This window comes from Sphaerodactylus townsendi, linkage group LG07 (assembly GCF_021028975.2).
Source record: "Sphaerodactylus townsendi isolate TG3544 linkage group LG07, MPM_Stown_v2.3, whole genome shotgun sequence".
Classification (NCBI taxonomy): domain Eukaryota; kingdom Metazoa; phylum Chordata; class Lepidosauria; order Squamata; family Sphaerodactylidae; genus Sphaerodactylus; species Sphaerodactylus townsendi.
Window position 1 is genome coordinate 37008729 of NC_059431.1, and position 27806 is coordinate 37036534.

General features: G+C 43.8%; 1 protein-coding gene across 5 annotated transcripts in view; it reads left to right on the plus strand.

Annotated features, from left to right (window-relative positions):
* The first annotated feature begins 9205 nt into the window (after nucleotides 1-9205).
* Nucleotides 9206-27806, plus strand: part of FAM169A (family with sequence similarity 169 member A) — a 31039-nt gene continuing 12438 nt past the window's right edge. Inside the window, exons 1-6 of one of the 5 annotated variants that reach the window (XM_048503506.1) lie at nucleotides 9310-9424; nucleotides 9520-9567; nucleotides 23525-23662; nucleotides 24759-24858; nucleotides 25807-25892; nucleotides 27356-27527. In XM_048503506.1, the coding sequence (XP_048359463.1) occupies nucleotides 23528-23662; nucleotides 24759-24858; nucleotides 25807-25892; nucleotides 27356-27527 (493 nt within the window). In that variant the 5' untranslated portion in view covers nucleotides 9310-9424; nucleotides 9520-9567; nucleotides 23525-23527. Of the gene's footprint in view, nucleotides 9425-9519; nucleotides 9568-9917; nucleotides 10087-19942; nucleotides 20028-23524; nucleotides 23663-24758; nucleotides 24859-25806; nucleotides 25893-27355; nucleotides 27528-27806 lie in introns of those variants that run through there. The other 4 variants (XM_048503507.1, XM_048503504.1, XM_048503503.1 and 1 more) reach the window with 4 other exon arrangements.

Genomic DNA, 27806 nt, shown 5'->3' on the forward strand with positions numbered 1-27806 from the left:
AAGGAGAAGGAGAAGGAGGAGGAAAAGAAGAAGAAGAAGAAGAAGAAGAAGAAGAAGAAGAAGAAGAAGAAGAAGAAGAAGAAGAAGAAGAAGAAGAAGAAGAAGAGGAGTAGGAGTAGGAGGAGGAGTAAGAGTTTGGATATATATCCCTCCTTTTTCTCCCCCTTTTTTATCAAAGGGATTTACAATCTCCTTTCCCTCCCCCCCCCCACAAACACCCTGTGAGGTGGGTGGGCTGAGAGAGCTCTGAAGAACTGTGACTAGCCCAAGGTCACCCAGATGGCATGTGTTGGAGTGCACAAGCTAATCTGGTTCACCAGATAAGCTTCCACAGCAGAGGGGACAGAGTGGGGAACAGAGACGTACTGGGGGGGAAATGGTGCCCGGAGACATCCGTTCTCTGGGTGCCCCCTGTCTGGGGCAAGGCCCACTCCCCCCAAGTTCTGCCCCCCCTCCTGGCTGCCAGCTCTGAGCCGGCAGCTGGCAGTCTCCTCTGTCCTTCCCTCTGAGGAGGACAGAAGCAACTGGAAGGCTCCGTGCTGGGCAGTGGCGTTCCTGCCTAGGGACAGGGGGTACCCTTTGTCCCCGGGCGCCCCCCATTTGGTCACATGGGGGGGCGCCAACATTTCAGGGTCGTTTGTGTGTTTTTTAATGTTTTAAGTGTTTTTTTCACGTTCCGGCCTGCAGGGGGCGCATTTTTAAGGCTAGCGGCACCAAAATTTCAGGGTACCATCCAGAGATTGTTCTGATGATACCACCAAATTTGGTGATGGTCCAGGCAAAGCATGGGCTCTCAAAGGTGCCCCCATCCCCATTGTTTTCAATGGGAGCTAACCTGAGATGGGGGCTACCCATTTGAGGGACCATAACTTTGGTCCCCCCTGAACATAACTTCACCAAACTTGGGTGGCATCATAAGAATAGTTAACAGATGATACCCTGAACATTTGGTGTCACTAGCTTTAAAAATACACCCCTTCCAGGCACCCCAATAAATTTGCCCAAGATTCTTTGTTTTGCAGTGACTTTGCTCCATTGTAGCCAATGGGGAATTTCTGAGTGTGTAGGCAGGCTGCACATTCTTGAAGATAGAGGCACCAGACTTTCAGGGTGGCTCCAGGAGCGCCTCCTGGTAATAGCACCCAGGTTTGGAGACCTTTGCTTCTGGGGGTTCAATTTTATGGGCCCCCAAAAGGCTTATTTTGTTTCCCCGCTCCTGCATATGAAAGCCTGTGGGCTGAGTTATCTCAGAACTCTCTCAACTCCCCCACCCCACACCAGAAGAAAAGCTCACCAAGCTTGGATGCTATTACTCAAGGCCTCTTGGAGCCACCTTGAAAGTCTGGCACCTCTATCTTCAAAAATGTGCAGCCTGCCTCAGAAATTCCTCATAAGCTACAATGGAGCAAAGTCACTGCAAAACAAAGAATCTTGGCCAAATTTTTTGGGGTGCCTGGAAGGGGTGTATTTTTAAAGCTAGTGACACCAAAATTTCAGGGTATCATCTGTTAACTATTCTTAGGATTGTCACCCAAGTTTGGTGAAGTTATGTTCAGGGGGACCAAAGTTATGGTCCCTCAAATGGGTAGCCCCCATCTCAGGTTAGCTCCCATTGGAAACAATGAGGATGGGGCATTCCATTTGGGCATCCATAACTTTGCTGCCCCTGAACCAAACATCACCAAACTCGGGTGGTATCATCAGGACAGTCTCTGGATGATGCCCTGAAATCCTGGGGCCCCCAGCTTTAAAAAATGCGCTCATGCAGGCCTTAAACCCCTCAAAATACCCCCCCAAAACCCCAAATACCTTGTATCAAAAGATTTGTTCATATTTGGGCAGGACATAACCGACAATTTTGTCCGGAATAAAGCCCAATTCTGCCCAGATTCCAGCCAAAACTGCTATTTGTTTCCCATCCACCCTCCAACCCTCAAAAGTGATGCTGTTTGAGAATCCACCCCCCAACCGCATCACTTTCAATTTTGTTTTAACCGGGGACCCCAGATTCTCCCTTTAATGTAGATTTAAAAAGAAGAATTTGACCTAGTTTAAACACTCCATTGAAAGTGATTCTGTTTGGGGTGGGATTCCACTGAGGTGTTTTGTGAGAGATGATGCTGACATTTGTTTGGTAAATCGTTTTACTGGGGTGACGTAGAGAGATTTACATGCTTAATACCCACTGCACTGGCTTGGAGTTGTTTTCTCAGGCTAACAACCTACCTCTTCATAGGGTTGCTGGTGATTAGGAAATTAGGAAAAAGAGCTGGTGGGAGAGAGCCATGTATGTTTTGCTGGGAGTGGAAGGTGTTTGTGAGCTGGGTACAAAAAATCATTGTTTGGTCATGGTGGAGGGTGGCCGCCTACACGCTGGGGCCAACCCAGGTTTTGTCCCCGGCCAGTGTGCCTAGGTATCGCTCTCTGGTGTTAGTCCTTTGCTTTATGTTTGGGGGGTGGGCCTATGTCTCCAAGCTTATAAAAGCAAAGGCTCCAGTGCGGAGCCTTCCAGTTGCTTCTGTCCTCCCCAGAGGGAAGGACAGAGGGGACTGTCAGCTGCCTGCTCAGAGCTGGCAGCCAGGAGGGGGGGGGGCAGGACTTGGGGGGAGCCAGCACCCGGGAGGGGGGCAAGGCTTGGGGGGTCCTCTGGCTTCCTTGGCCCTACCCATGTCAATGATTACATGGGCAGGGCCATGGGCACCAGAAGATGACAAGACAGCAGGACTTTCTGCTGCCTTGCTGTCTTCCTGGTCACGGGGGGGGGGGCTGATTTTGCACCCCCCACGTGACCAGATCAGTGGCACCCAGGGACAGAGGGCACCCCCCTGTTCCTAGGCAAAGACGCCACTGGCAGGGAATCAAACCTGGTTCTCCAGATTAGTGTGTACCTGCTCTTAACCAATACACTGTGCTGGCTCTGCAACTGCAACGCTATTGCTAGCTTCAAACCTTGGTTTCTGTCAGTAAAAGGCATGGAGAAGGGGTAGGGCCCTTCCCAGGGCTGTTTAGGTGTTTACAGAATGACTAATCAGACCAGATCTGGCAGCAACCACTGACCAGTTTGATACCATGTTACCTATATGATGCAACCACGACTAAGTGGTTGCTACTGTTGAACAGCAACTGGTCCTTGAATCTAGTGTGATGTAGTGCTTAGAATTTCAGACTTGGATCTGGGAGACCCAACTATGGATACCTCTGCTTTGCTATGCAAGATCACTGGAGGACCTTGGGCCAATTACATATTCTCAGTCTAACTTACATCACAGGGGTTGTTATGAGGATAAAATGGAGGAGACAGTGATGACGTGGGCAGCTTTGGCTCTCCATTGTGGACAATGGCAGAGCAAAAATTAAGTAAACAAATGCTAAATATGGCTGAAGATAAAAGTTAGGTCAGTAGTCAGATGGCAGGAAGTGAATGAAGCAGGGAAATGTGGGGGATCTGGGGTTGCCAAGAGGAGTGAAAGAGAAAGTAGTGTGGAGAGTGTGAGGAATACAGGGGAAAGTTAGGTGCTTCTTACAAGTGGCCAGCTCAGTTGGGCCATAGTTTTCTTGAACAGGGGCAGCTGGGGGTGGAAAACTGAACACAGTGTGCAAATAAATAGTAGAGGAAATAGTAGAGGAAGGAGAAATTAGATTCTTCTACAAATCCTTGCTGATGATGCCCCACTTATTTTCTAATTTTGTAATCCAGCATGAGAGGTTTTTTGCATTGCATTATGCATCACATTGTTTAGAACAATGGATCTGCCCCAGGCCTACATAGGGACATAGGATTCTTATCTCAGTACAGATGCTAATCTTCTGCACCCAAGCATTTCCCCTTTGCTCTAAACAAGCTGATTGCAACGTGCATTGTACTTTTGCATTCTTTACAAGCATTCTTTACAACATGTCAAAAGACCAGGAGAGAAGGGGTGCATGCCTGTCTTTGCCAAGCATCTTCGTCCTTACTCTGGCATTGAGTTCAGTGTTGCTTACACTTCTTGTTCAACGTCACTTGCTGATTCAGCATGAAGCTTCTCAGGAGCTCCGTCCAGCTATCCTGGCTGCCTGGGATGGCCTCCGAGGTACACCACCCATGCCTGGAGCCCTCGCCTCTTGCCTCCTCCTGGCAGGATTTTGGCTCACCTCCTGCAAAGTCACTCAGGCTGTCCCGGTATTCCAATTCAGCTTCTGAAGCACCATCATAACTGATGACCACCGACCTCCAGTCCTAAGCTCCGCAGTCCAGAGAAGTCACAGCAGTGATGTAGGTATAGATTTTTAATGGGGTGGCCCTACCCCCACCTGCCCCTGGGGGCATGGCCCTGCCCCCAGCCTGTGCTTATAAAAGCAGCTCTCCGAGGCCAGGGATGGCAGACTCCCCTCCCCTTCCCCCACCCACTGGGCTCCCAGCTGGCAGTCTCTTCTGCCCTCCCCTCCGAGCAGAGGCATAACCGTGTAGCTAGGAAAAATGGAGCTTGGTGCAAAATCTGAATTTTGCACCCCCCCCCCATGGGTGGCTGCTGTGATGCTGGAATCCACCCCCAAACAGCATCACTTTCAATTGTGTTTAAATTAGGGAGCCCAGATTCTCCTTTTAAATCCACCTTAAAGGGAGAATCTGGTCCCCAGTTAAACCAATATTGAAAGTGATGCTGTTTGGGGTGGATGATCCCCCATCCTGAAACAGCATCACTTTCAATGTTTAAACTGGGGACCTCAGATTCTCCCTTTAAATCCATGCAGAAGGGGGGGGATTTAAAAGAAGAATCTGGGGAAATTTGGGTGGTGCCTGCTGTCAGGGGTGCAATTGTTAAGCTAGCAGCAGCAAACTTTCAGGGTATCTTTAGGATACTCTCCTAATGATACCACCCAGGTTTAGTGAAGTTTGGTTCAGGGGATCCAAAGTTATGTAGCCCCCATCTTCTATTAGCTCCCATTGGAAACAATGGGGGATGAGGGCATCCCTTTTGGGAGTCCATAACTCTGGACCCCTTGAACCAAGCCTCACCAAACCTGGGTGGTATCATCAGGAGAGTCTCCCAACAAATCTCTGAAATTTTGGTGCTGTTAGCCTAAAACTGTGCCCCCTAATGGCCAAAAACTGAAAAAACACTACAAATATAAAAAACACAAATGGGGGGGTGGACTTCGGACATGTAATCGGGGGGTTGAACCCGAGAACCACCATCCCCTTACCTATGTCCTTGAGTCACAGGCAGGGTGGGGAAGCAGTTTTTATATCAGCTGTATTTAGATTGTGTAAAAATGTCATGAAAGAAAAACAATTAGGAAGATCAATATTAGGGAAAATGGGGGTTAAGCATGATATTACAGGTAGAGAAATGCAATAACCCAGTAATTTCTTGGTACGATTTTTAGATGCCCCAATAAGCAAGAAACATCACAAATTTGATCAAATGCTGTTGCCAATTGCAAATATTCAGAGTGCTTCAAAATGGTGTTCTCTTTTTGCAAACAAATGGCAATAGTGTATCTTAACAGTAGACATGTCTAAAGTTAAAGGATACATACAAACTAAAAATAAACGGGAGTTGATAAGTCCATGGTTTGTGTTAGGTGTGTTTTGAAATAGTATTTCTGTTTCTTCCTCCTTCCTAATTTTATACTATAATTCATAATTTTTCTAAGCAACTTAATCAATTTCATAACAGTGGGGAAAAAAGAAAAAGTGTGCCTGTTCATACTTCCACTGGCTGTCCAAGGAGTATTGTTGTGTGACGTCGCCATCTTCTGGCCAGATGGTTTAAAAAAAATTTAAAAAAACAGAACTCACATTAATAAACTTTGATTAGCGGTGGGGGCAAAACAACCAAATAAGTAGGTTCTAGCTCAGGGGTCTGCAACCGCCAATTGGCCATGCTGGCTGGGGCTGATGGGATTTGTAGTCCATGAACATCTGGAGAGTCGCAGGTTGCAGACCCCTGTTCTAGCTCAAATCAAGCCTGAACTATCCTTAAAAGTTAAGATGATTGAAGTGAGGCTGTTGTGGTTTGGTCACATAATGGGAAGACAAGAGTCACTGGAAAAGAAAATAAGGTTGAAGACAGCAGGAAAAAGAAAGACCAAACATGAGATGGATTGACTCTGTAAAGAAAGCTGTTGCTCTCAGTTTACAAGACCTGAGTAAGGCTGTTAATGAGGACATTGATTCATGGGGTCGCCATGAGTTGGAAGCTACTTGATGGCAGTTAACACGCACACACACACAGAACCAAATTGTCACACAGTATGTGAGCTTTCAAGTCCATGTGAATTCTTCCTCAGGCTGGATGTTACCTAAATAAATATGCTTTTAAAAAAAGAAAGGAAAACTCCTCAGAAATGAGGGTGAGTCCAGGTCAAACCTGCATGTGTTACATGCAGAGCTGCTTTACATGGTGCTCAAATGTAAAGTTTGCATTCTTTCAGCTTAAAATCTACTACGAAGTCATACGCCTGGCAGATGAAGCGGTTCAACTATCGTTATGGTAAGTGGTTGGCTTTAGCATGCTTGGAATTTGCTGGAGGCAGGGATCATCCTTTGCAAGCTTAGGGAGATTTTTTCCCAGTACTTCCTGACCAGATGGAAAATCAGATTCCTGCAGGTACCTCAGCAAACTTCTGCCTTGCCACGGATTGGTTGATGGGACTGACAGTCCAAGAGTTTGTTGGAGATGTAAGAGCAGACTCTTATGAGGTGCTGTAGTTCTTCCTAGAATTTTTTTTTAAAACACAGAATGGGGAGAATTTAGATGTACCAATTTGTCCCTTTTCTCCTGTGTCATGGAAAGACAGCTATGAGGTTGGAAAGGACTTGCATGATGGACTGGAAAGTATAAGTGTCAGTGATGTGTCTGTGAAGAACTTGGAAAGTAAGTGGTATGTGCACAAATGGAACGAGATACATGAGGGCTTAGCACAACTGTGTAAATAAAAAGGAGACATGGTGTTGCCAAAAGAAAGAAAAAAATTCTCCAGATTTTTGTGTTGTTACAAGTGTTCAATTGAACTGTTCTAATAGCCATGGTCTACCAGCTTTAGCCTACCGATTATTGTGATAGGCTAATACTCCTCTGGCTATTTTAAGCTTCAGCAGGCATCTATTTGCCCTCCCCTTCTTACAGAGGCACTTAATGGGAATATATGTGTATTATTCAGGGCAGTAGGTATCATCAAATGTGGTTGGAAGTGGTCAAAATGCTAGTGCGTAAATGCATTCTTTAAAATTGTATATGAATACATTTGATTTTAATTGCAAGAGCACTAACCCGCCCCCACAGCTTTTTTATTTAAGTTATTTACCCTAATCTTAAAAACCAAGGTTTATTTACTTCACTTCTACCTGCCTGTCTCCTCAATGGAGACACAAGGGAGTTTATATCGTTCTCCTTTGCTCCATTTTACCTTCGCAACAAACCTTGAGTTAGGTTAGACTGAGAGGTCCAAAGTCACCCAACAGATCTTTCATGGTAGAGTGGGGATTTAAATCCATCTCACATCCCAATCTGACACCATTACCCCCACACTGACTCTCAGATCACAAATAGGGCTGCTTGGGAGGAAAAAACATCCAGTCCTTTTAATGGAAGCTTAATGTTTGGAAATGGGTAGTTGAAGCTTTTCATGAAACTGAGGACAAAAACATAACCTGATAAATAACATTCCATCATGATTCCATGAAAGATATGAGACATTTCTCTTTAGGCAGCCGGCAACCATATTTCACAAGCAAATATTCAATATTCGGCTCAAAAAACCCCCTAAGTTATCAAAAGACCCATATCTCTAAAACACAAATTTGCTTAGAAACTTGCCAAAATTAAACCGATGCTGTGCTCATGCATACAGAATTTTAATGTATTTAAAGTTCATCTTTGTGGATCTTCATTTGGTTCAAAACAAGACAAATGGCACCAGCATTAATACATTCCCACAAAATACATAGCTAAGTGATAATGAAATGATAATGTGCCCCAAAATCAGGTCCCCTGCTATCATATGTAAAACATGAAGCTTCCTAAAACAGAGAGAATTTTAGATTATTCTCATTTGTTTTACAGCTTCAGAGTAGTATATCAATGGAGCAGATAAGAGTGAATTAAAACATAACCTCTCATCATCACAAGGAGTTTGACGGGGCAGCTGGTTTTAGGACAATGACAAATATAGTAGGTGTGGTCCCAGGTGCATTCACTCGCAGCTCAGTGACAGAGCATTTAATTCTGTGAAAATTTAAAACAGTAAACTGGCACATAATTTGTAAGACACATTTTTATTGCAGTTGAAGCTGAAGCACTTCAGCTTCAACTATATGTATGCCTGGGGGGGGATACGACTTATTTTGCGGCCCAATCCTACATGCTCAGTCCCCCTTGGATTTATAAGTGTGTTTAGAATTGCAGTCTTACTAGAACAATCCGATTGAGTTTAGTAGTCCTTGTGTCAGCATAATCATGCTTATGATTGCAGGACCCAACTCTGGGAAACACAAATCAGCTATAAACATCTTTTATTGGAATATATCTCTTGCAGAGTTCCATGAAAAATACCTGCATTGTAAGAGCCCAAGTCATTTGACACGCCTACTTTTTGTCCTGATAGTCTTTTCTTTTAAAATTTAAGCACCACCAACACAATTACATGCAGGTGTGTGTGCAGTTAATACCCTCATCAGCTGACTTCAGATACATTTCAGGAGGTCTGCAGGGCCACCATCCTATGCAAACTCACTCAGTCTAAGACAATTGAAATCACTGGGTTCAAGCCTCTGCATTGGGATTATTTTAGGACAGAATATCCTTTGCTACAGAGTGAAGTCTTCTTTGTAGTTTCATGTTTTTAATTTAAACACGCATCTCTTTTTTATCTTTACAGGGGCATTCTTATTGTGTCCCCTTCACCTATACTGGAACAGTAGACAGACAGGCACAATGCTTCCCCTCCCTCACCCACCATTCCCTGCCCATCGGTCTGTACGTTACTGGCACGATCTCTCTCCACTGGTTTTTTATGCAGCCATTGCTTTAAGCCCTGCTGCAGCAATCCATCAGCAAAGATGCCGCTCCTGAGCCCCTTCCCCGAGAAGGCGCCGGCGTGACACGGCAGCGCTTCCCTCCCGTTCAGACGCGTGATCCGGCTGCTTCCCGCGGAGGCTGGTGGGGGGCTCCAGATGTGATCCGCCGCCCGGTTTCTTTTGTTGCAACAGCAGCAGGAGAGGGCAGCGAGTGGGTGCAGCCGAAAGCGTTGCAGAGCCAGTGCGTCAGCTGCCTCGGCGAGCGCGGAGAGGGAGGGACGCCGGGGATGAGCTCAGGGGCCGGGCAGCGATAGTGGGAGAAGCCCAAGGTGAGCTCGGGTGGCTTCTTCGTCCACGCAGCCCCGCCGCCCACCTTTGCCACCCTTTCCTCCGCAGCCCCCAAGGACAGATTGGGCAGAGGTGAGCGACTGCTGGCGCAGGGGGGCTGGCGACTGCTGCCAACCTGCCGGCGCCGAGGCTGATTGATTTCCCGTCTCCTCTTCTCCCCCTGCCAGATAATCCCGGCCTGTTTCAGAGCTTGGAAAGCATCTGCTCTGATTCCGGTGAGGAGCGGGGGACGCATCTTCTTTGCTAGGGGTTCCGCGGCTGCGTTTGTGGGTGGGGCGCTAATGGGACCCTGGGAACCCGAGGGCGGTGTCAGGCAGGTAAGGGGGCGCCGGTTCCTGGGGGTAGAAACCCTTGCGCCTGTCTCACGCGCACACCCACCTCCGTCCATGTTCTTTAGGCCTTTATGCGCCAGCTAGGTGCGTGCGTGCGTGCATGTGTTGGCATCCCTTATGCAGCCCAGGGGATTTGGCTGAGCCTCCTGGCGGCCGCGTGCGTGCTCCTGAACTCCCCCCCCCCCCCAGGATCGCCCTGGCCTTCTGCTCCCACCACCCTTGCCCGATTTCCCTTGCACGCCCACCTCTGCTGTTAGTGGCTTATCTGGGGAACTCCGGGAATGCAACGGGAGTGGAGCGCGTTCATGCCGGCCTCAGCTGGGCAGAATGAATTAAATCTGCGCTCCGGGTTCAGGTTGCTGCCCTCAACGGAATAGCAAAGGAACGAGGGGTCTGGAGGAGGTAGATAAGTATTGCAACCGCCGCTCGGCAAAATTCTTCTGGCCAGCAGCCTTCTGTTTGCATTTTTCCTGTAAATCGCCCCGTTCCCCCTCCCCCCAGCTCTTGTAATACCGCGATGTTGCTTGCAGCCTTTCCCTGCCGGGCCATTGAGAATGGTCGGGCAATAGCTAGAATTGGGCTGTTTTAAGTCTGTGGCGCGGGAGGTGGGTGTGCAGAAAACAGTGTATTTCCAAAAATCTGTGAAAGGAATATAATTAGTTAAGGATGCTGGCAGCTTGTATGGTTTTTCTTACAGCCGGCTGTTTACACAAAGGCTTTGGGCAAAGGTTTGCAACCAGTAAAGGGTTAACTTTGCCAGTAGGAGGGCTTATTGAAGGGTGGAGTTGCACATGCTTAGACGACGGTGGGCTTTGGCCCATAAGAGGTATTTAGGTAAGTTGATGTTACCAGGAAAATGTCTATTTGAATTGTTTTTGGGAAAATTAGTCTGGGGACTATTGAGGAAGGCATGAGTAACTGTGGCTTTGCTTGTAGATGGTGTACGTTGTTGTTTGCTGGGTTGGCTTTACTGTAGTAAAACCTGCTTTTATCAGTGTGGAAAATTCACATGGTATGTAAATGCTAGTGTTGTAACTGAAAGTGTGTGCCTGAAAACAGATTGCGCTCCCCCTGCATTTTCGTGTGACTTGCAGAGGCATAATAAATCTGAAGTGCCTGAGTAAAGCTGGTCTCCTGAGCTCTTCCATCTCTTGTTGACATTAATTATCTCAAAGCATATTTCCCACTCTCTCTTGCAGGTTTCTTTCCTTTCATCTATTTAATCTAGGCAAACTAACTGTTTTGCATCTGTCTCCTGTTATATTTGATGAATCACAATTTTTCTTGCTTTAGGACAATTCTGGGGCAAAGTTGGAGAACCTAGACTACTTGTTCTAGTCGACTGAGAATAGTTTTAACATCTTTACAAAGCACCTGTGCCCTTTGGACTTCCACAGGACCTCACTAAATGCATTGATTTGACAATGGGGTATGACAGCAACTGTTACACCACAAATAGTTGCACCATAGTTAGAAATTCAAATCAAATATGTGAGGTGGTTTATTTTCCCATGGATGGATCTCCATTTCTAATTATTAATTGCTTCATAAAATCAATTAACGATGAATGAATGGCATTTCTAATACAATATTAAGAAAGTTTGGCAGTTAGAAAAGTTATAATTAATGTTTTTTGGGGTGATTAGCCTGAGGGATTATGTGAGATGGTGCAGTGACGTTTTATTGATTTGAAAACTGGGATTGGGGGGATAAAACTACAAATTCACGAACAGATGAAGTTGCCTTATGCTGGATCAGACCTTTGGTCCATCAAAGTCCGACCAGCCTATTGTGGGTTTGTATTCCGTTTTCAGATAAACATGGATTTCATAGCCTATCAGCCCCTGCCAGCATGGGGCCATGCTGGCAGGGGCTGATGGGGTTTGTAGTCCATGAACATCTGGAGAGCCACAGGTTGCAGACCCCTGGTCTACTCAGACTGGCAGCAACTCTCCAGGGTCTCAGGCTGATTGAACCCAGGACCACACAGATGCTTTACCACTGAGCCACAGCCTCTCTCCCAATGCATAAACTTACACATAGAAACACCTAGTTAGGAAATTCATGTGGTTATCAAAGCCAGTGCTAAAACTGTGTGACATACTGAAAGAGATCACTGTAGTCCTCAATCTGACATGGAGTTTACAAATAATGTGTGTTCCACATGGACATTTTGCCCTTTGAGATGCCTTTCCTTTTTTTTGGCAGGCTTAGAGGAGAGAGCCTTTGCAGGTCAATGGGCTCATGGGCTTCCCCTTTAAGCTAGAGCAAAGGAACATAAAGAGAAAGTGGTTGGTGCTGTAAGGCAGAGCCTCTTTGTGGAAACTCAATCCACAGCTGGTCTGGAGAAGGGTAGAACTCAACTCCAGCTTCTCCAGTGCCTGTTAGGCCTTTAACTGTGGCTCCGTTGTGAAGGGACAGCTGAAAATGTTAACACACTAATTTTGGGGGGAGATTTCCAGTTCTAATTGTTCTGGAAAGGCCACATCCTTGTTTCTATTAAGCATGAAAATAGTATTGAAATAGGGGTTTAGTTTTTACATGTGAAGATTCTATTCAGATGTTCCAACAGAGATCTTGTTGTCGTCTTACTCTAGGTAAGAACTGCCAAGAAAAGGAATGAGATATCAAAGGGAAAAATATGTGTCTAAGGCCACTTTTGGATGGATTATTTCATCCCAAGTTCAGTGCTTTTCCCCTGCTTCCCCACACCATTCTGGTACATTTGTGGGTTTTTTATTCAATTATTTAGTGAAAATCAATTAAAGAGACTGTAGTGAACTCTTTAATTTGTTGCTGAAGGCTTTCATGGCCAGATTCAACTGGTTGTGGTGGGTTTTCCGAGCTATGTTGCCGTGGTCTGGTGGATCTTGTTCCTAACGTTTTGCCTGCATCTGTGGCTGGCATCTTCAGAGGTGTATCACCGAGGGAAGTCTGTTACACACTGTGTCTGTTACACACTGACACAGTGTATAACAGGCTTCCCTCTGTGATACACCTCTGAAAATGCCAGCCACAGATGCAGGCAAAACGTTAGAAACAACACCTTTAATTTGTCTTCTCCACTTTTCTTTTTGGAAACTGTTGCTTTGCTGGAATAATATTCAGCTTTGCTGATGTAACTATTTTTTCTAGCTGCTTCTTTTGTACTTCTCCATTCAAAGTGACATGTAGTCTTGGATTTAGAAACCAAACTTCTATCCTGTGTGTGTGTCAAGTGCCGTCAAGTTGCAGTTGACTTATGGCAACTTAGTAGGGTTTTCAACACAAGAGACTAACAGAGGTAGTTTGCCATGGCCTTCCTCTGCATAGTGATCCTGGAATTCCATAGTGGTATCTCATCCAAGCACTAACCATAGCTGACCCTGCTTAGCTTCTGCAATCTGATGACATCAGGTCATCCTGGGCTGTATCCTAGAAGAACTTGATTGATGATTGTGAGCGAACGTTGCTCTACAGTTGTATGTTAGCATGCCTGTGTTTGGCTATGCATGTGCACTTAAAAATCCAGCGTTCCTTGCAAGTTTTGTGTTGCAAGGGAAGATAGTGGATAATGGCTACCAATCTCTTTGTTACGGAAAGCCTGATAATCTTCTGTGGAACCCTGAGGTTCCTGTGTTTGAAAACCAAGCAAATAATTAATGAGATATGAATCTGTTGTACTAGGTCTAAGAGAATAGTGTTGCACTTAACAGAAACTGTAGCGCCTCCATTGGCAGATGTTAACTGTAGATCCTAATAAATTTTTTAACCTTTCCAGCATAAAGTGTTTGACAACATCATATCCCCAGGCACTGTGAATATTTGTTGCACTATCTTTTTTCTGATCTGACCATGTCCAGTTTCTATAATGCAGGGTGAAAAAAAATGCTGAAAATGTTGTGTAACAGAAGTGCGCCATGCCGCCATGCATGGCTGCCAGAATAGCACATATTTTGTGAATGTATTCACTTGGTGGCTTTGTATCCTGTAACAAAGTAATGTGTGCTTGATGAAATTCCACAAAAGCTATACATTAGTTGACTTGAGAAAAGGATTTATTTGCAGAAGTGATTTTCAAACTAATCCTAAACATTGGAATTAATTCCTCAGCCTCTGCTGAGATTTGCTTTGTGGTAAGCATGGTGAGCATTGCATCCCCTATTGAACTGAATTTCCTCATCCATTGTGAACTACTACTAGCTCCCATGTTGTTTACTTCAGTTAACTATATGGCTAAATGGTTTTCTTACTAGTGCTGTAGAATGGTGTTAACTCACCTTTAGCAGTTTGAGAATGGGGCTTTAGATCAGTGGTTCTCAACCTTCCTCATTCTGTGACCCTTTAATACAGTTCCTCATGTTGTGGTGACCCCCAACCCTAACATTTATCCATTTTACAGATGGAGAACACTGATGCAGAGAGTCTTAGGCCACCCCTGTGAAAGGGTCGTTCGGCCCCCAAAGGGGTCCCGACCCCCAGGTTGAGAACCACTGCTCTAGATGAAGACAAGTAACAACGGCACTTTTAGAGTAGTGAGGCAGATTTGTAGCTGTGCTTATAGTGCAGAATTCAAACATACCTTTCTTCAGGACTTCAGCTGTGAACAAAAAAGAGTATACAAGGCTTTAGGGCAGATGTTCATGGACTACAAATCCCATCAGCCCCTGCCCATTGACTGTGCTGGAGAGCCGCAGGTTGCAGACCCCTGCTTTAGGGGAAGCTGAACTCAACGGTGATGGGGTTGGATCCAGCACAGAGCTTCTGCAGGTTGACTTCTACCCATGGAGTGCACCTTTCTCAATTTCCTCCACTTGTGGCAGCCCTAAATGTTCCAGGAACCCTATTATTGGGGGGTTTCTCATTCCATTTTTGGGCTGCCATGAGAAGGGAGAGCTGAGAAAGTCTTGCTCTGCAAGCTCTGCAAGCGGATGCCCTTGTGCTCTCAGATGCCATGGTGGATCCAACCCAGGGGCTGGAATGCCATGATGCCAGCAAGAAAACCTCATTTCCTCATTCGAATGTGGACTTTCAAAAAAATCAGTTTCAAGTGACTAAAGTGAAAAATGTACATGTGGGAAAAGATAATGCCCGATTGCATTCCCAAAGCTTAGAGCGGCAGTGGCAAGACATTCGACCCAACCAATATTTGATTTGTTCACATGTGCCTCTGTCTTATCAGTTTGTGGCTGTAGGAAGAAGCCAAATTCACCCTGCAGTTGAGCAGTACACTGCTGGGAGCCCATTTCTCTTTTCACCTTTCACTGTCCTTTTGTTTTGATTCTCATGAAACTAATGAGCAGAACTCAAGTCACTCACACATGCATACATTTACTGAAAAAAAGAGGTCATTTTGGTTCTTTGGATTTGGAGGAAAGTGGAGAATGCTTTTTCTGAGTGTCAACTACTGATGGTGTGGTAAAGGGGAAGGACAAACTTGAGTGTGGAGGGTTGGCTCTTGTTTCATTATTTCATTTGGATTATAGCAACCAAGAGGAGACACGCACTGTGATATCTGAAGGCCATTCCATACACTCTTGTTCTTGTGGGAAGATTGCACAGTGATAAAATAGCTTGTTGCTAGTTTTAGGAAATTGGTGTTAAGCACCAGATGTACTGGAATTGTGAACTGTTTTAGGTTCTTTTATATAGGAAAAGTAGGTATGCTAGTGTTAGAGGTTCTATTGGAGAGTGTCTGTGCCATCACTTCACAAGTACTTATTCTTGCAGTAAGTTCTGGACTAGTTTGTGCTCCACATCACTATAGTCAATTTATAAAGTGGGGTAGACTACTCCTTTTATTCATGCCCTGCTGTTTGATGATACCCTGGTGTCAGGTGGGTTTTTCCATTCTTATTTCTCTGGAGAAACACTTGGAGATGCTACCTCAATTAGGAATCTAACTGATAGTTATTTCCTGCAATGTGCTTGCTGCATGATGGGAGCGAATGTCCATCGCAGCATGATTTCTTGTAAGGAGCTGTTTCCTCAAGCCTCTCACTTTCCATTCTCTCTGTGGCAAGCGAGACTGCTTTTAGAATGACTTTTAATTTGCTTTGCTGCCAGAATGGGACAGATTTGCCCTGGAGATCTTTCTTCCACCCACAGCCAGCCTTCCCTCTCCCTTGCACCGCTTTGCACGCCTTCCTCATTGCCCCCCCCCCATGTTGCTGACTGCTTCAAGTCATAGAAAAGAAGTTCACTCACACTCATACAATACTCACCTCTAATTTTCTTGATATTTTGAGATATTGATATAAAATTGGCTTCAGTCCTCCAACAGCAGCAGCAGAAAGTGTTGTGTGGAGGGAAGGGTAGGGGAGGTGGGAGAGAATATTTGCTCTAGGATGGTCCTCTTCTTTAGTAGCCTGTGGTCCAGGGAATTGTTTTGCCTTTTTCATTTGTGGCAGGAGGGAGGATTGCTTTTGGAACAGTAATATAGACATATGTACAGCTTAAAGGGCTAAGTCAGCAGTCTTGACTACTAGGTGTAATGAGATCTGTTGTCTTTAAGAAACACTTGACAGGTGGTGTTAGAAGCAGGCCTGGAGAGCTCTCTGCAGAAAAACGCCAGGGAAAGGAGGGCGTGCCTCCTCACATGTAAACAGAGAAACACGAGGAAAGCCCTCTGCAAGCTCACTGTGCAGAGAAGAGTCCTGAGATAAGCATTCCATGCACAATAGGTATGCATTGCCTGCATCAGTTAGATATCTGCAAGCCCAGATATTTTCCTTTATCAGAAATCCTTCGGTTTCTGATAAACTCTTTGGACAGTTTCCAAGTCTCTTCTTCACTTCAAGAATTTGTTTTGAGCAGAACTTGTGCAAAATGAAGGTGTATCATTTCATTAATAGATTAGGCCTGCAAAACTTCCATTCTGCAAATTCAGTATACTAGTTAAAGGGACCAGGCAATTTGCAAATCAGAAAGTGAAAGAGGTATCTGGGTGTCGTTTGCATGTTACTATGAATGTCAGAAATTGCAGATTGTTGATGTTCCCTGATAAATGACAACCAGAGTCTCTTCAGTGTCAATGGCTTGAAAGCTGGCAATTTCAAATGCTTATCCTGTCTGTTTGGCATAGAATAAGGAATAAGCTACCAATGCAGGCATTCATAAGAACCTCCATGCTTAGAAGTTATTTTGGTCCTGGAGGAGGAGGCAGTTTGCCTTTGTTTTTTGCAACAGTTTATTAACCACCACTGAGTTCTTGTTCTTATCGTGTGACTTGCAAAGATTCCCTGTTGAAGTTCTTAACAAATAGGCACAGTATTCCAAGGATCGGTGTCAGTAGTGCATTAACTATACCAGGCTACCTGCACTATATAAGATTCTACTCCAGTATGGTGTTTGAGTAGGCTTCCGTTTTGGGGTCTGCACCCTGGAAGAGTTCTCGTGTTCTACCAATCCCCCCTGTACATTTCTAGGCCTATTGCTGTTGCCACCTGCCTCTTCGGTTGCCAGAGTGAAGGCCCAAAGGGCCTTGTGCATTCAATGGAATCTCCATGAGCAGATACTGTGGAAATTGTGTTTCTCATAAGAGCTCTGTGCCCCATCTCAGGGCAGTTCAGCCTGGTGCAGCCAAAACAATAATGTCTCGTGGTACCTTGAAAACAAATAATACAAGGATTCAGGAGCCAGAGTCTATTATACCAGGTGCATGGTTACATTTTATAATTAGCAAATATAATTAATTTAGAATATTAGAAAATAATTAGAAAATAATTAATTTAGAATATAATTAGAATTTAATTTTTTTCCTTCTTGGAGCTTGTCAATTTGACAGGAATTTGGAGAACCTAGAGTCCAAATAATTTGATTGGTTTGGACAAACCTGAAAACACATAAAGCAGGGTATGTAAAATTGACAAATTTTGCTAATATTAAAATGTCTACCAAAAATGTAGCAGAACTAGTAGGGTAGGACCTTTGAATTTCATTGAAGAGGAGATCTGCTTGCATAAAAAAGATGGCTGTGCTGTTTTGACCATGTCTTTTCTGACTGAAAGGCTTATGGTATTCTAGAGATGGGCTACCTACAGTGTACAAGTTATGTGAAGATTTCTGGGATAGTTCTGGGTGGCTTACAGATGCTTATCACAGAGTCCTTATTTTCTGTGACTGTTATGGCCATAAGGGAGAGGTCATGGCTCAATGGAAAAACATTTGCTTGACATGCAGAAAGTCCCAGGTTCAATCCCTGGCATCTTTAGTTAAAGGGACCAAGTAGCAAGTGATGTGAAAGACCTCTGTCCAGTGGTGGGATCCAAAAATTTTAGTAACAGGTTCCCATGGTAGTGGGATTCAAACTGTGGCGTAGCGCCAATGGGGCTGGGTGGGGCACGACGGGGGCGTGGCCGGGCATTCTGGGGGTGGGGCATTCCTGGGCAGGGCTGTGGCAAGGATGCAGCCGCTGCGCTGGTCCTTGGGCAGGAAACGAATGCACGCAGGCGCAGGCTGCCACGCACACCGGTGCACCTCCTGCTAGACTGCTTCAAGTTCTGCGCACTACTGCTGAGAGGAGGGGCGTAACTAAGGCAAAAATCACATGGCAAAATTACCAATTAGTAACCCCCTCTCGACACACACAAATAATTAGTAACCTACTCTCGGGAACCTTTGAGAACCTGCTGGATCCCATTTCTGCCTCTGGCCGTTTCCGCATGGCCTCCTGCTGCCCCCACGCCGCCAAGAGTGCGGGCGGCGTGGGGGCGGAAGCCCATTCGCATGCAAGCATGCGAACGGGCGAAGCGGAGGCCGGCAGACGGCAGGCGGCTCCGCACGGAGCCGCCTCTGCTCGACCCCACTCCACGGTGTCCTTCTCAGCCTGCCCGAGGCGCCACAGCCTCGCCTTCATGCTGCCCTCTGACCCCTGGAGGTCGGAGGACAGTGTGGGCGGGGCTGCGACGCCCCGCAGGTGACGAGGAGGACACCGTGAGTGGGGCGGAGACGGGAGACAGCGTCTTCCCGGCGGCGCGGTTCGCACCGCGCCACAGGGAAGACGCTCCCTCCCCAACAACAACCCTTTAGAGGGTTGTTGTTTAGGGCGGCTTGACGCCGCCCTGGGGGGAGGGAAGAAGAGTCAGGTCGCCGCTGCTGCCTGTGCGAACGGCGGCCTGGGGGCGCCTTTTTTGGCGCCCCCAGGCCGTCATAAATGGGCCGTGCGGAAACGGCCTCTGTCTGAGACCTTAGAGAGCCACTGCCGGTCTGGGGTAGACAATACTGACTTTGATGGACCAAGGGTCTGATTCACTATAAAGGAGCTTCTGGTGTTCATATATTTAATGTAAGTTGCTAGCTTTAAAGGTGGCAGAGATATACCAAAATGTGATAACAAATAATTCCAAAAGATTAAATACAGTGTGATGTGATGTTGCAATTTACTGGTTTTGAAATGCCGCGTAATGGAATATTTTTAGGGGTAAGTTGGAATTTTTTTAATGTGAGAGAGGGAACTGTTGATAAAGGAATAATGATTGAAAACGTCTGTGCATACTACTGGCCATTTGGTATCAGTGACTCAGCTGAAACATGACGTAGATGATCCATGATCTGTTTCTATCTGTTGCTGGTGCAGAGCAAGTACTATTTGTGTTACCTTTGTGATTCTGGCAAATTAAAGATGCAGATGTAGAAAAAAGATATAGAAAAAGATTGAAGAAAATTTAATTCCATCACAAACTTTTCATGCATTCTATCACATGAATTGGACTGTAGTCCACAAAAGACTTACGCAGCAACACTGTCGTTGTTATTGTCTTTAGTGAGTCACTAGACTTGTGTTTGTTTTGGGCGGCAGGAGGCTAACATGACAACCTCTGAAAGGATCAGATCAGAAATATTTTTCAGCTCAGTATTAAATGTAATATTCTGGTTGATCTTTATGTCTAAGATGTTGATAATTGCAATGAGTATGTCCTCCCCACCCCCCCAAAAATCCCCCTGATCTTGCTATTGTACTTTGAATGACTACTGCCTTAAACAGGAACTATTGAAACTATATTACTGGCTGATGTTTGAGGGGGAGGAGAATGAATAACTTCAGTTTTACTTTGTGTTCAGATTGAAAGCTATCATTTTTCTCTCTTACTAGTACGCAGCATCGTAAGCTGCTTCAGAGAGATTACTCATAATGCTGACTGCATTAATTGGGTTTGCTTTGTGGCTGCTGACAGTTTATTTTTGCATTAGGCAAATGGAACTTCAGTGGGTTTCAGTGTAATGTTGGATGTCCTGAGATCTTGTGGAAGATCTTATTTTTTTTGCTTTTAAACAGCTGCAGGAAACTGCCTGCAGGGATTCGGAGTGAGATGTCATAAGTATGCTGATGACACAGTTCTGTTTCTTCTTTACAGCTGAACCCGGTGAGGTGGTGTCATATCTCAGTGGCTGCCTGATTTCATGAATGGACTGGATCGAATGAGAAAGGGCAAAGAAGGGGGGACTGGGGGGTATGCCTGTCCCTTCAGGGGGAATATGACCCCAACTACAAGTGATGGATGTGACTTGTATTTGTGATTTCCTCCAAGGCTCAGCCAGCTTGACAGGGCTAGCTTTTCCTGTAGACAGGGTTAAGCTCCAAAATAGAGATTCTGCAGTACTAGTCTGTTAAATTTCTTGGTAGGCTCTTTTGCTACTCATCAAAAGGCTGTCTCTTTTCTCCCCTTCCTCTATGTGCTATTTGATTTCTAGTTCTTGTAAGGTGTCCTGAATTGCTCTAGGAAATTCCTGGTCAGTTACCTTCAGGGAAACCTGCAGAATTTTGAGACCCTGTAAGTTGAAACCCTGTCACAGTGATGACCATTGTGTTTCCTGCCAGCATTCTGGTGGTTACCGCCAGTATGTTTCAGCTGCGTACGCTGTCAGCCAATCATATGGGCTAGAAGCTTGTCCCTTAATGAAGCTTGAGATTGCCAGGAAGTTGAATTTGGTGCCCATTATAGTGCTTCATGAAATGATGGGGTACAACTACAGTTCTTGCCAAGAGAAAAAGAATTCTGTCCTTTTAATATAGGCTTAATGGGATGTTTTCTTCCCTATCATTGAAAAGCTTCAAGTGTCAATTTCTATACTTTATTCATTTATTAAAGTGACATCTCTGGTCCTGTTTTGCTTCCTGTAAAAATCACTCATTAGCTCATCATTTATACAACTAATTTCGACGATTTTGACATAAAAATGATGTAGAGACACGTTCTCTATTTTCGTTCTGTGATTCCTTGTATTGAATTCAAATGCAGCAGAACAACACTGTTACTAAGGAATGTGCTGCGTGTAGTGTAACCATTCTGCATGATCATGGCAAGATTGAAAAGCCTTGTGGCTATTATAGAGGAAACCAAGCTTGACTTCTGGGTCTTAGTACAAAAAGCCTTTAATGCTGTTATGTAAGCATGTATTGTGGTGCCTCCATGTGTGGTTTTTTAAAAATAATGTGAGAAAATGAGTGTAAACTTATTTCAGTCATAGAAAGAAGCATTCCCCTAATTGTTCCTTAATTACTGGATTTTCCCTCCCCCTTTTCCCTTTTAATTTCCGTTTTGCACGAATGCTCATGACAGCCTAGTTTGCTTTAGGCTACATTGACTTTGCTCAGCCAGCCAGAATATTTACTGGCCAATCGGGTGGTTATCCTATGAAGAGAGTACAGTCCCAGAGAACATGACATGGATTTGACCTGACAGGTCCACTGTCATGCAGTGTGCAGAGGCTTAAACCAATGGGAAGGAGTAACAGATTTAAGCTTCACAAGGGAGACTGTACTATCTCCCTCCCCAAGAAAAAACTTCAGTGGAAGGTGCTAGGGGCTCCCCAGAATAGCAGCTTTGCTCCAGTAGTACCTGCTAACTTTTAAAAAGACCAGCTTCATGTTTTAAAGAGCCAAGAGATGACAACCACACGTGTGTTCAGAGTTCCCCAAATGGCAATTCTGAAAATATCTGCCGTCTGAAAAATAGAGTGCAAACCGGGGTCTTTTAAACCTTGAGAAGCTTTTTCATGACTTCTAATTTTTAAGCCTTCAGTAACTTTTTAGATGCCGTCTCTCAGACAGTCGTTGGGAAGATTAGGCATAAATATTTTAAGAAAAACAAAGCTGAGGATTAAATTTGCTTTTTCAAGAAGTTTGTTTACATCTTAATGGGGATTTTACATTTTTTTATTGCTGTCTTCTGGTAAAAATAGATTATCCTATAGAAATAGTGATTGAAATGGAGAATTTATTTCTCAAATTGTTGCTCAATATGTTTAAAACCAAAAATGAAAGCGGAAGCAATTGAGACTAGTTCAGTTATGCTTGACAAGTAGAAAGAAACAACTTCTCTGTGAGTTGTATGTGGTTTTCGAATTTATAGCCCACATTTCTTGAGACTCAGAGCAGATTATTAAAACAATGTAGTTAGTTAGACAGCATACAATATCCAATGAACAATGCAGTGGGAGTAGTATCACAGAAAGAAAAGATAATTCAGACAAAAACATTGTTGTGGCCTGGGATAGCAAGAGAGGTGGTCCAGAAGATATGTGAATTCAAGGCTGTTAATGGCTTTTAAGGTGATAAGTATTTTCAGTCAAACACATAAATGATTGGTAACCAGTAGAGTGACTGTAAAATGTGTGTGATGTGCATTCTTCTTAGTTCCTGATAATGACCAAGCTGAGCCAATTGGAGTTTCTGAGTGGACTTTAATTACAGACTCATTCAATAAACTGATTTACTTCTGAGTCAGGATGCGTGCTCATATAAAGGAGCTTGCTAAATTCTTTTGCTCCTTCCTGAATGTTTTAATAATTGGAAATAAAGTTGGGTGTGTTTTTACACAGCTGTTGCATATTTTCTGCTTGGATTCTACTTTATTCTAAAAATGTCAGGAATGATGACCTAGAGGCTTTGTTGTTGTTACACCAGGTGGTTTGCGTGTCTTGCCATTGTGTAAGCATGAAGGAAGCTTATACTATAATATGCTGTGATTCCTCTGTACCCCCTCCCTCCTTTTCAAGAAATACACTGGCTTTCTTAGGTGCCTCAGTTCTGATTAATTCATTTTTGTTGTGTTGAATAAATGGCTTTTTCATTTATTAATTGTGTGCTTGATCCTTAGTTGTGCTTCCTTGTTATAGATCTTCAGTGAAATGTCATACTAGTATGACATACTAGTAAAGTAAAATGTGTGTTCAGGGTTAGTAATGGGTCCTGGATACCAGTTCTACCAAGGAATTGCTGGAAGCTCTCCTGTTTTAGCATAGCGTTCTGCAATTCCTACAGAGGCATTATGTCACTTCCAGATTTCCATGGAAGCGACACCACTGTGTTTCCAATGAATCTTCCCCGTCTCCTGCTGGTTGGCCTGCCAACCCTAATCATAAGCCTTAAGTGTAAACTGTAGAAGACCAGTTTTTCCTGATTACAGATACAAATGTGCTTCAGCATTCCTTTCTGTCAGCAAAGTCATCTAGTCCTTTAATAGTGCCCAAAGAAAAGTGTGTATGAGATTATTTTGATTGAAGATTTCAGTTATTGTCTTGGTTTTAATACAACTGGTAACAGTTTGCTGCCTAGGTTGAAATCTCCATTTTTCTGTCTTTTGTGAGCCAGCAACAGGTATGACAGGTTTAACATCCAAGGCCTACCCTCGTATGAACGGCTTTGCAGACACTGCTCTCTTTTTGTGGGGCTTTTAAGAGCAAGAGACCTGCATGATGTGATAGTCTGTAGAAGCATACTTGTGTTGTTGAATATATATGAAGAATGGGTGTTAGAGACCTTTCCTTGCTACTGTGCCAATTTTGTTGCCTTCTAAAATAGCTTCTGTTGCTCTAGTGGGCCTGTAGCAATAACCCTGTGTATGTGATCTGTTTGCAGGGGATGGCATTCCCTGTGGACCTGCTGGAAAACTGTAGTCATGAAGATCTGGAGAGTTCAGCAGAAGACTACCTTTCGGATCTTAGATGTGGGGATCCGGAAAACCCAGAGTTCCTTTCTCTTGTCAATAATGTCAAAGTAAGGCTCAAGGGGAAAAAAAAACCTCTTCTGTCAGCTGTGTTTAAGAACTTACATTGGGATACATTTACCGCCCCAAGTCAAATGCCACCATATTGCTGGATAGAAAAATGCTCCCCAACAACAAACTTGTTTTTTGTACCTGGTGTTTTTCAGAACTCATAAAGATTGTTTCAGACATCCAGAACTTCTAAAGGTTGTTTTAAACACCCAGACCTTTCACATGAATTGGAATGGCTTTTTGTTTAGATTGTGGTTTCCCTTTTTTCAAACGTTACCGTGTCATGAATGTTACCCTGTCATGAATATTACCATGTCACCTTTCTGTGAAAATGGTTCTGCTTATCTGGATCAGTATTTTCTGGAAGAACTCACGGAGTACTTTTTATCCCAATATCACTAGTGCAATTACATAGTCTGGGGTTAAAAATTGCTTTTTATCTCTTTTAAAAAATTAGTTAATTTTTCTGGTTTTATGTCACATGGGCTTTTATTTACAGGAATAAAACCACTATTGATAGTGGTTATATTTTGGGTACATTGTTTGCTAATACCCTAACAGGAGAAAGTTGTAGAGATTCTTCTCTATGCTTTCTGCTAACAAAAAGTACAATGAGGCAGGTATTCACGTCTTGGTAGATTATGTGGACTGTTGAGAATTTAGTGGATTTTCAGTTTTGTATCTCCAACTGTTACAGAGGGTACATGGGTGCCTGCTAACCAGGCCAAAATGTTTTGGACAGAATATTTCCAGGAAAGCCAGATTATAGAAGAATATGTTAATTTATTATTCATACCTTACCTCTTAGATTCCTTGACACTACTTGCAATTTTAGTTCCCCTCCCCAGTGTTTCTTCCACATTAGTTGGGCTTGTGTTAACATCCCCCCCCCACACATGAACAACACCTAGATCTAGATCTAGATCTAAACTCGGGGGGAGGGTACTTGTTCTGTGTTACCCTTGGACCCTTTAATGCAATTGGGAAACTGAGCCTATTGTCTCCTCTTCAGCCTTTTATAGCCTGTTGCTGTTCTAACAATGTACAAAAAAGTCAGTTGAAACATGGTAAACTTCCTGTTCTCCCTCTTCCCAGATTCCAATTCGCTTGTCAACTGTAGGCTTTGTTCCCCTTTATGGCGGAGAGGAGAGACACAAAGTCCTCGCTTTGTTTGCTCCGGAGGATTCACTTGCAGGTCTTATTTTAAAATTTTAATCTCAGAATTGTATCATTCTGCTTTGTGCCTGTTTGCTTCTTGTTCTTGCTCTGAAGATCTAATGCGGTTGTAGTCTGGCTTTTGTTCTGTCTCTGGCTGTCATGGTTGGGAGTATAAAATTGGCACCTCTAAAAGTGGTCATAGAGTTGCTAGGAGAAGGGTAACTCCTTCCAACCCTGTTATGGAATGTGGAAAAATATTGATCTGGCCCCTGCTTTTCTCATAATGTCACTTATAGGCTTTCTGACCATTTGTAGATAGCACAACAATCATTCTAATGTTGTCCTAGAGGTAGCTGGACGCCTGACCCAGAATGCTGGTACTGTACTTTTCAGTTAGTACCTGGAAGCCACATACAGTACAGTAGGGGCCAGCCTTTCTCCCACCTCATTTCCTAAATCTTATTTGGGTTGAGCATTGACAGATGTGATGAGGATTCTCTTCTCCCAGGAGCCTGCGAGAGACCCCGAGGGTAGGCAGCTGTAGAGAAATGAGATTTCCTGTTTTTCCTCTGAGTGCTGCTTGTTTTGAGGTTGAGGAAGAAACCCTACGTCGTTTCTGTCAGACTCTTGCTCTCCGTTTACTTTCTTTCTTATTCGTTCGCTTCCTTTTTTTTTTTTGGTTGGGAGAAAACTGTGTGCTTGGAAATGAAGTCCATGAATGCTAATATAGGAAAGGAAATAAAGAAATCTGAGAGTTGCAGATGTGGTAATTGATTATGGAATGATGGCTGTGTGTTTGCTTCAAAGCCCCTCGACAAATATTGATGTTTATGAATTCATATGCATTGAACAAGTATTGCATTCTCGTCTATAGAAGTGACCTTTAATAATATTAGAAAGTGTGTAATGAAGTAAGTTTCTTGGACATAACCAAGGCTAAACATTTAAAGGTGCACTAACATCAGACTCCCATTTCTCATTCCAGCTGTTGCCCTGTTCCTTGCAGATCAGTGGTGGACTATTGATGATATTGTGAAGACATCTGTTCTTTCTAGGGAAGGACTTCAGCAGGTAAATAGTACTGCTGTTCTATTTATCACATTTCTGAAATCTATTTCCAGACTCTTCAGACAAGAAATCTGAAAGCACCACATGATTACGAGGGTTAAATTGATAAGTTGTTCTCAGATTTGTGTGCAATGAAACTGGGGTTGCGTTCATGTAATGCATATAGCACTTATTATGATTTCTGTTTGTATTGTAAGTACCTTGCATTTGGGTTTGAGGTCATTGTGAGATTTGGACTGAGATGCTGCAAATATATGGATGACACTAAGCTCTATCTCGTATTTGCACGGATCCCAGGAAAGCTGTGGAAACCGTGAATAGGTGTCTTAACAAGCTGAAAATTAATCTTGGAAAAATTAAAGTCTAACAAGCTGAAAATTAATCTTGGAAAAAATGGAGGTACTATGTAGAAAGGATTTAGGTTTGACTCAAGAAATGGTATATTTCCTGTTCCACATGGGATCCGTTGCACTCTCCCTGACAGAGCAGGCTCAATAGCTTGGGGTAACTGCTGGACCTAGGTCTTCTACTGGTTAACAGGTGACAGCCATGGCCAGAGGTGCCTTTCACCAGCCTTGGCTGGGGAGCTAGCTGCAGTCCAGATCTTGCCGTTATGGTGCATGCACTTGTAACATCAAAATTAGATTACTACAATGCACTGTTCATGCGGCTGCCCTTGAAGACTGTCTGAAAGTGACAGCACAGAATGCCGCAGCTAGAATGTTGACTGAAATGGGTTGTAGGGACCATATCATTCCAGTCTTGTTCCATCTACATTGGTTCCCAATTTGTTGACCTTTGAAGTCCTGTTACGGCTTGGGCCAGCATATCTAAAGGATTGCCCCCACCCCCCCCAAACTCAACTCTACACTCTGGTCATTTTTGAAAGCCCTGCTGTAGGTGCTCCAGTCAAACCAAGAAAAGAACTTCTTGGTTGTGGGGTCAAAACTTTGGAAATCAGTTTCCAGGGAGACGTGTCTGTTTCCTTCTATCGTCTGCCACTGGGTGATGATTTTTTTGGTTTTGTATGTTATGAGATACCCCGCCCACAAAAACTTTTATTGGCTCTTCTCCTTGGGGACCCTATTTCTATGGAAAGAAAGGATAGAAATTCTTTAAATAAATACATTTTAACTATGAAATACATGTATGCTAAAAATCTGGTGACTTTCTATTGGAGGCAGAAGCTGTAGTTTTCAGTGACTCATAAGGCTCTCTAGCAGAGTTTATTATCATGGTTCTTCATAATGAGTTGCAGTAGTTTGAATCACCTCAACTTTGTAATGCAGATATGTCCAATCTGGTTTTTATCAAATGCTTCTTTGCATGGCATATTTTTAAGAAGGTATTCTCTGTATTTTGCTGCCCATTATGAATATTTGCAAACTCTTAAGTATAAAGTAATTTTGAAATGAAATATGCTCCTATTAATGTTTCAAACATACTGTTCTCTGTGCGTTACATAGGTGAAGTCCATTGGGGAAAGAGTGGTGCTTTATGTATTAAACAGAATAATTTATCGCAAACAAGAAATTGAGAAAAATGAATTCCCGTTCCTTTGTCATGGTAGCCATGATTATGCCAAGATCCTGTGGAAGAAAGGAGAAGCAATTGGCTTTTATTCAGTTAAACCTACAGGTAAATCTTCTGTTAAAACTACAAAAGGCATTTACTGTGAAGCAGAAATAATCAATTTTACACCAGTCTGGATTGATATAGTCTTTTTTTGTTGTGTACAGACAATAGAAACCTTTATATATAACCCTTATCAAAAATAGAATTGATTCCCAACATTTTATTTTATAAAAACTGCATCACAAAGAAGTTCATTATTAGAAATGTTAATGACTTTGCAGAAGCATAGTGAAGGCCTAGTCGCTGCTTTCTTGGGACTGTGGCTTAATTTCTAAGGAAATT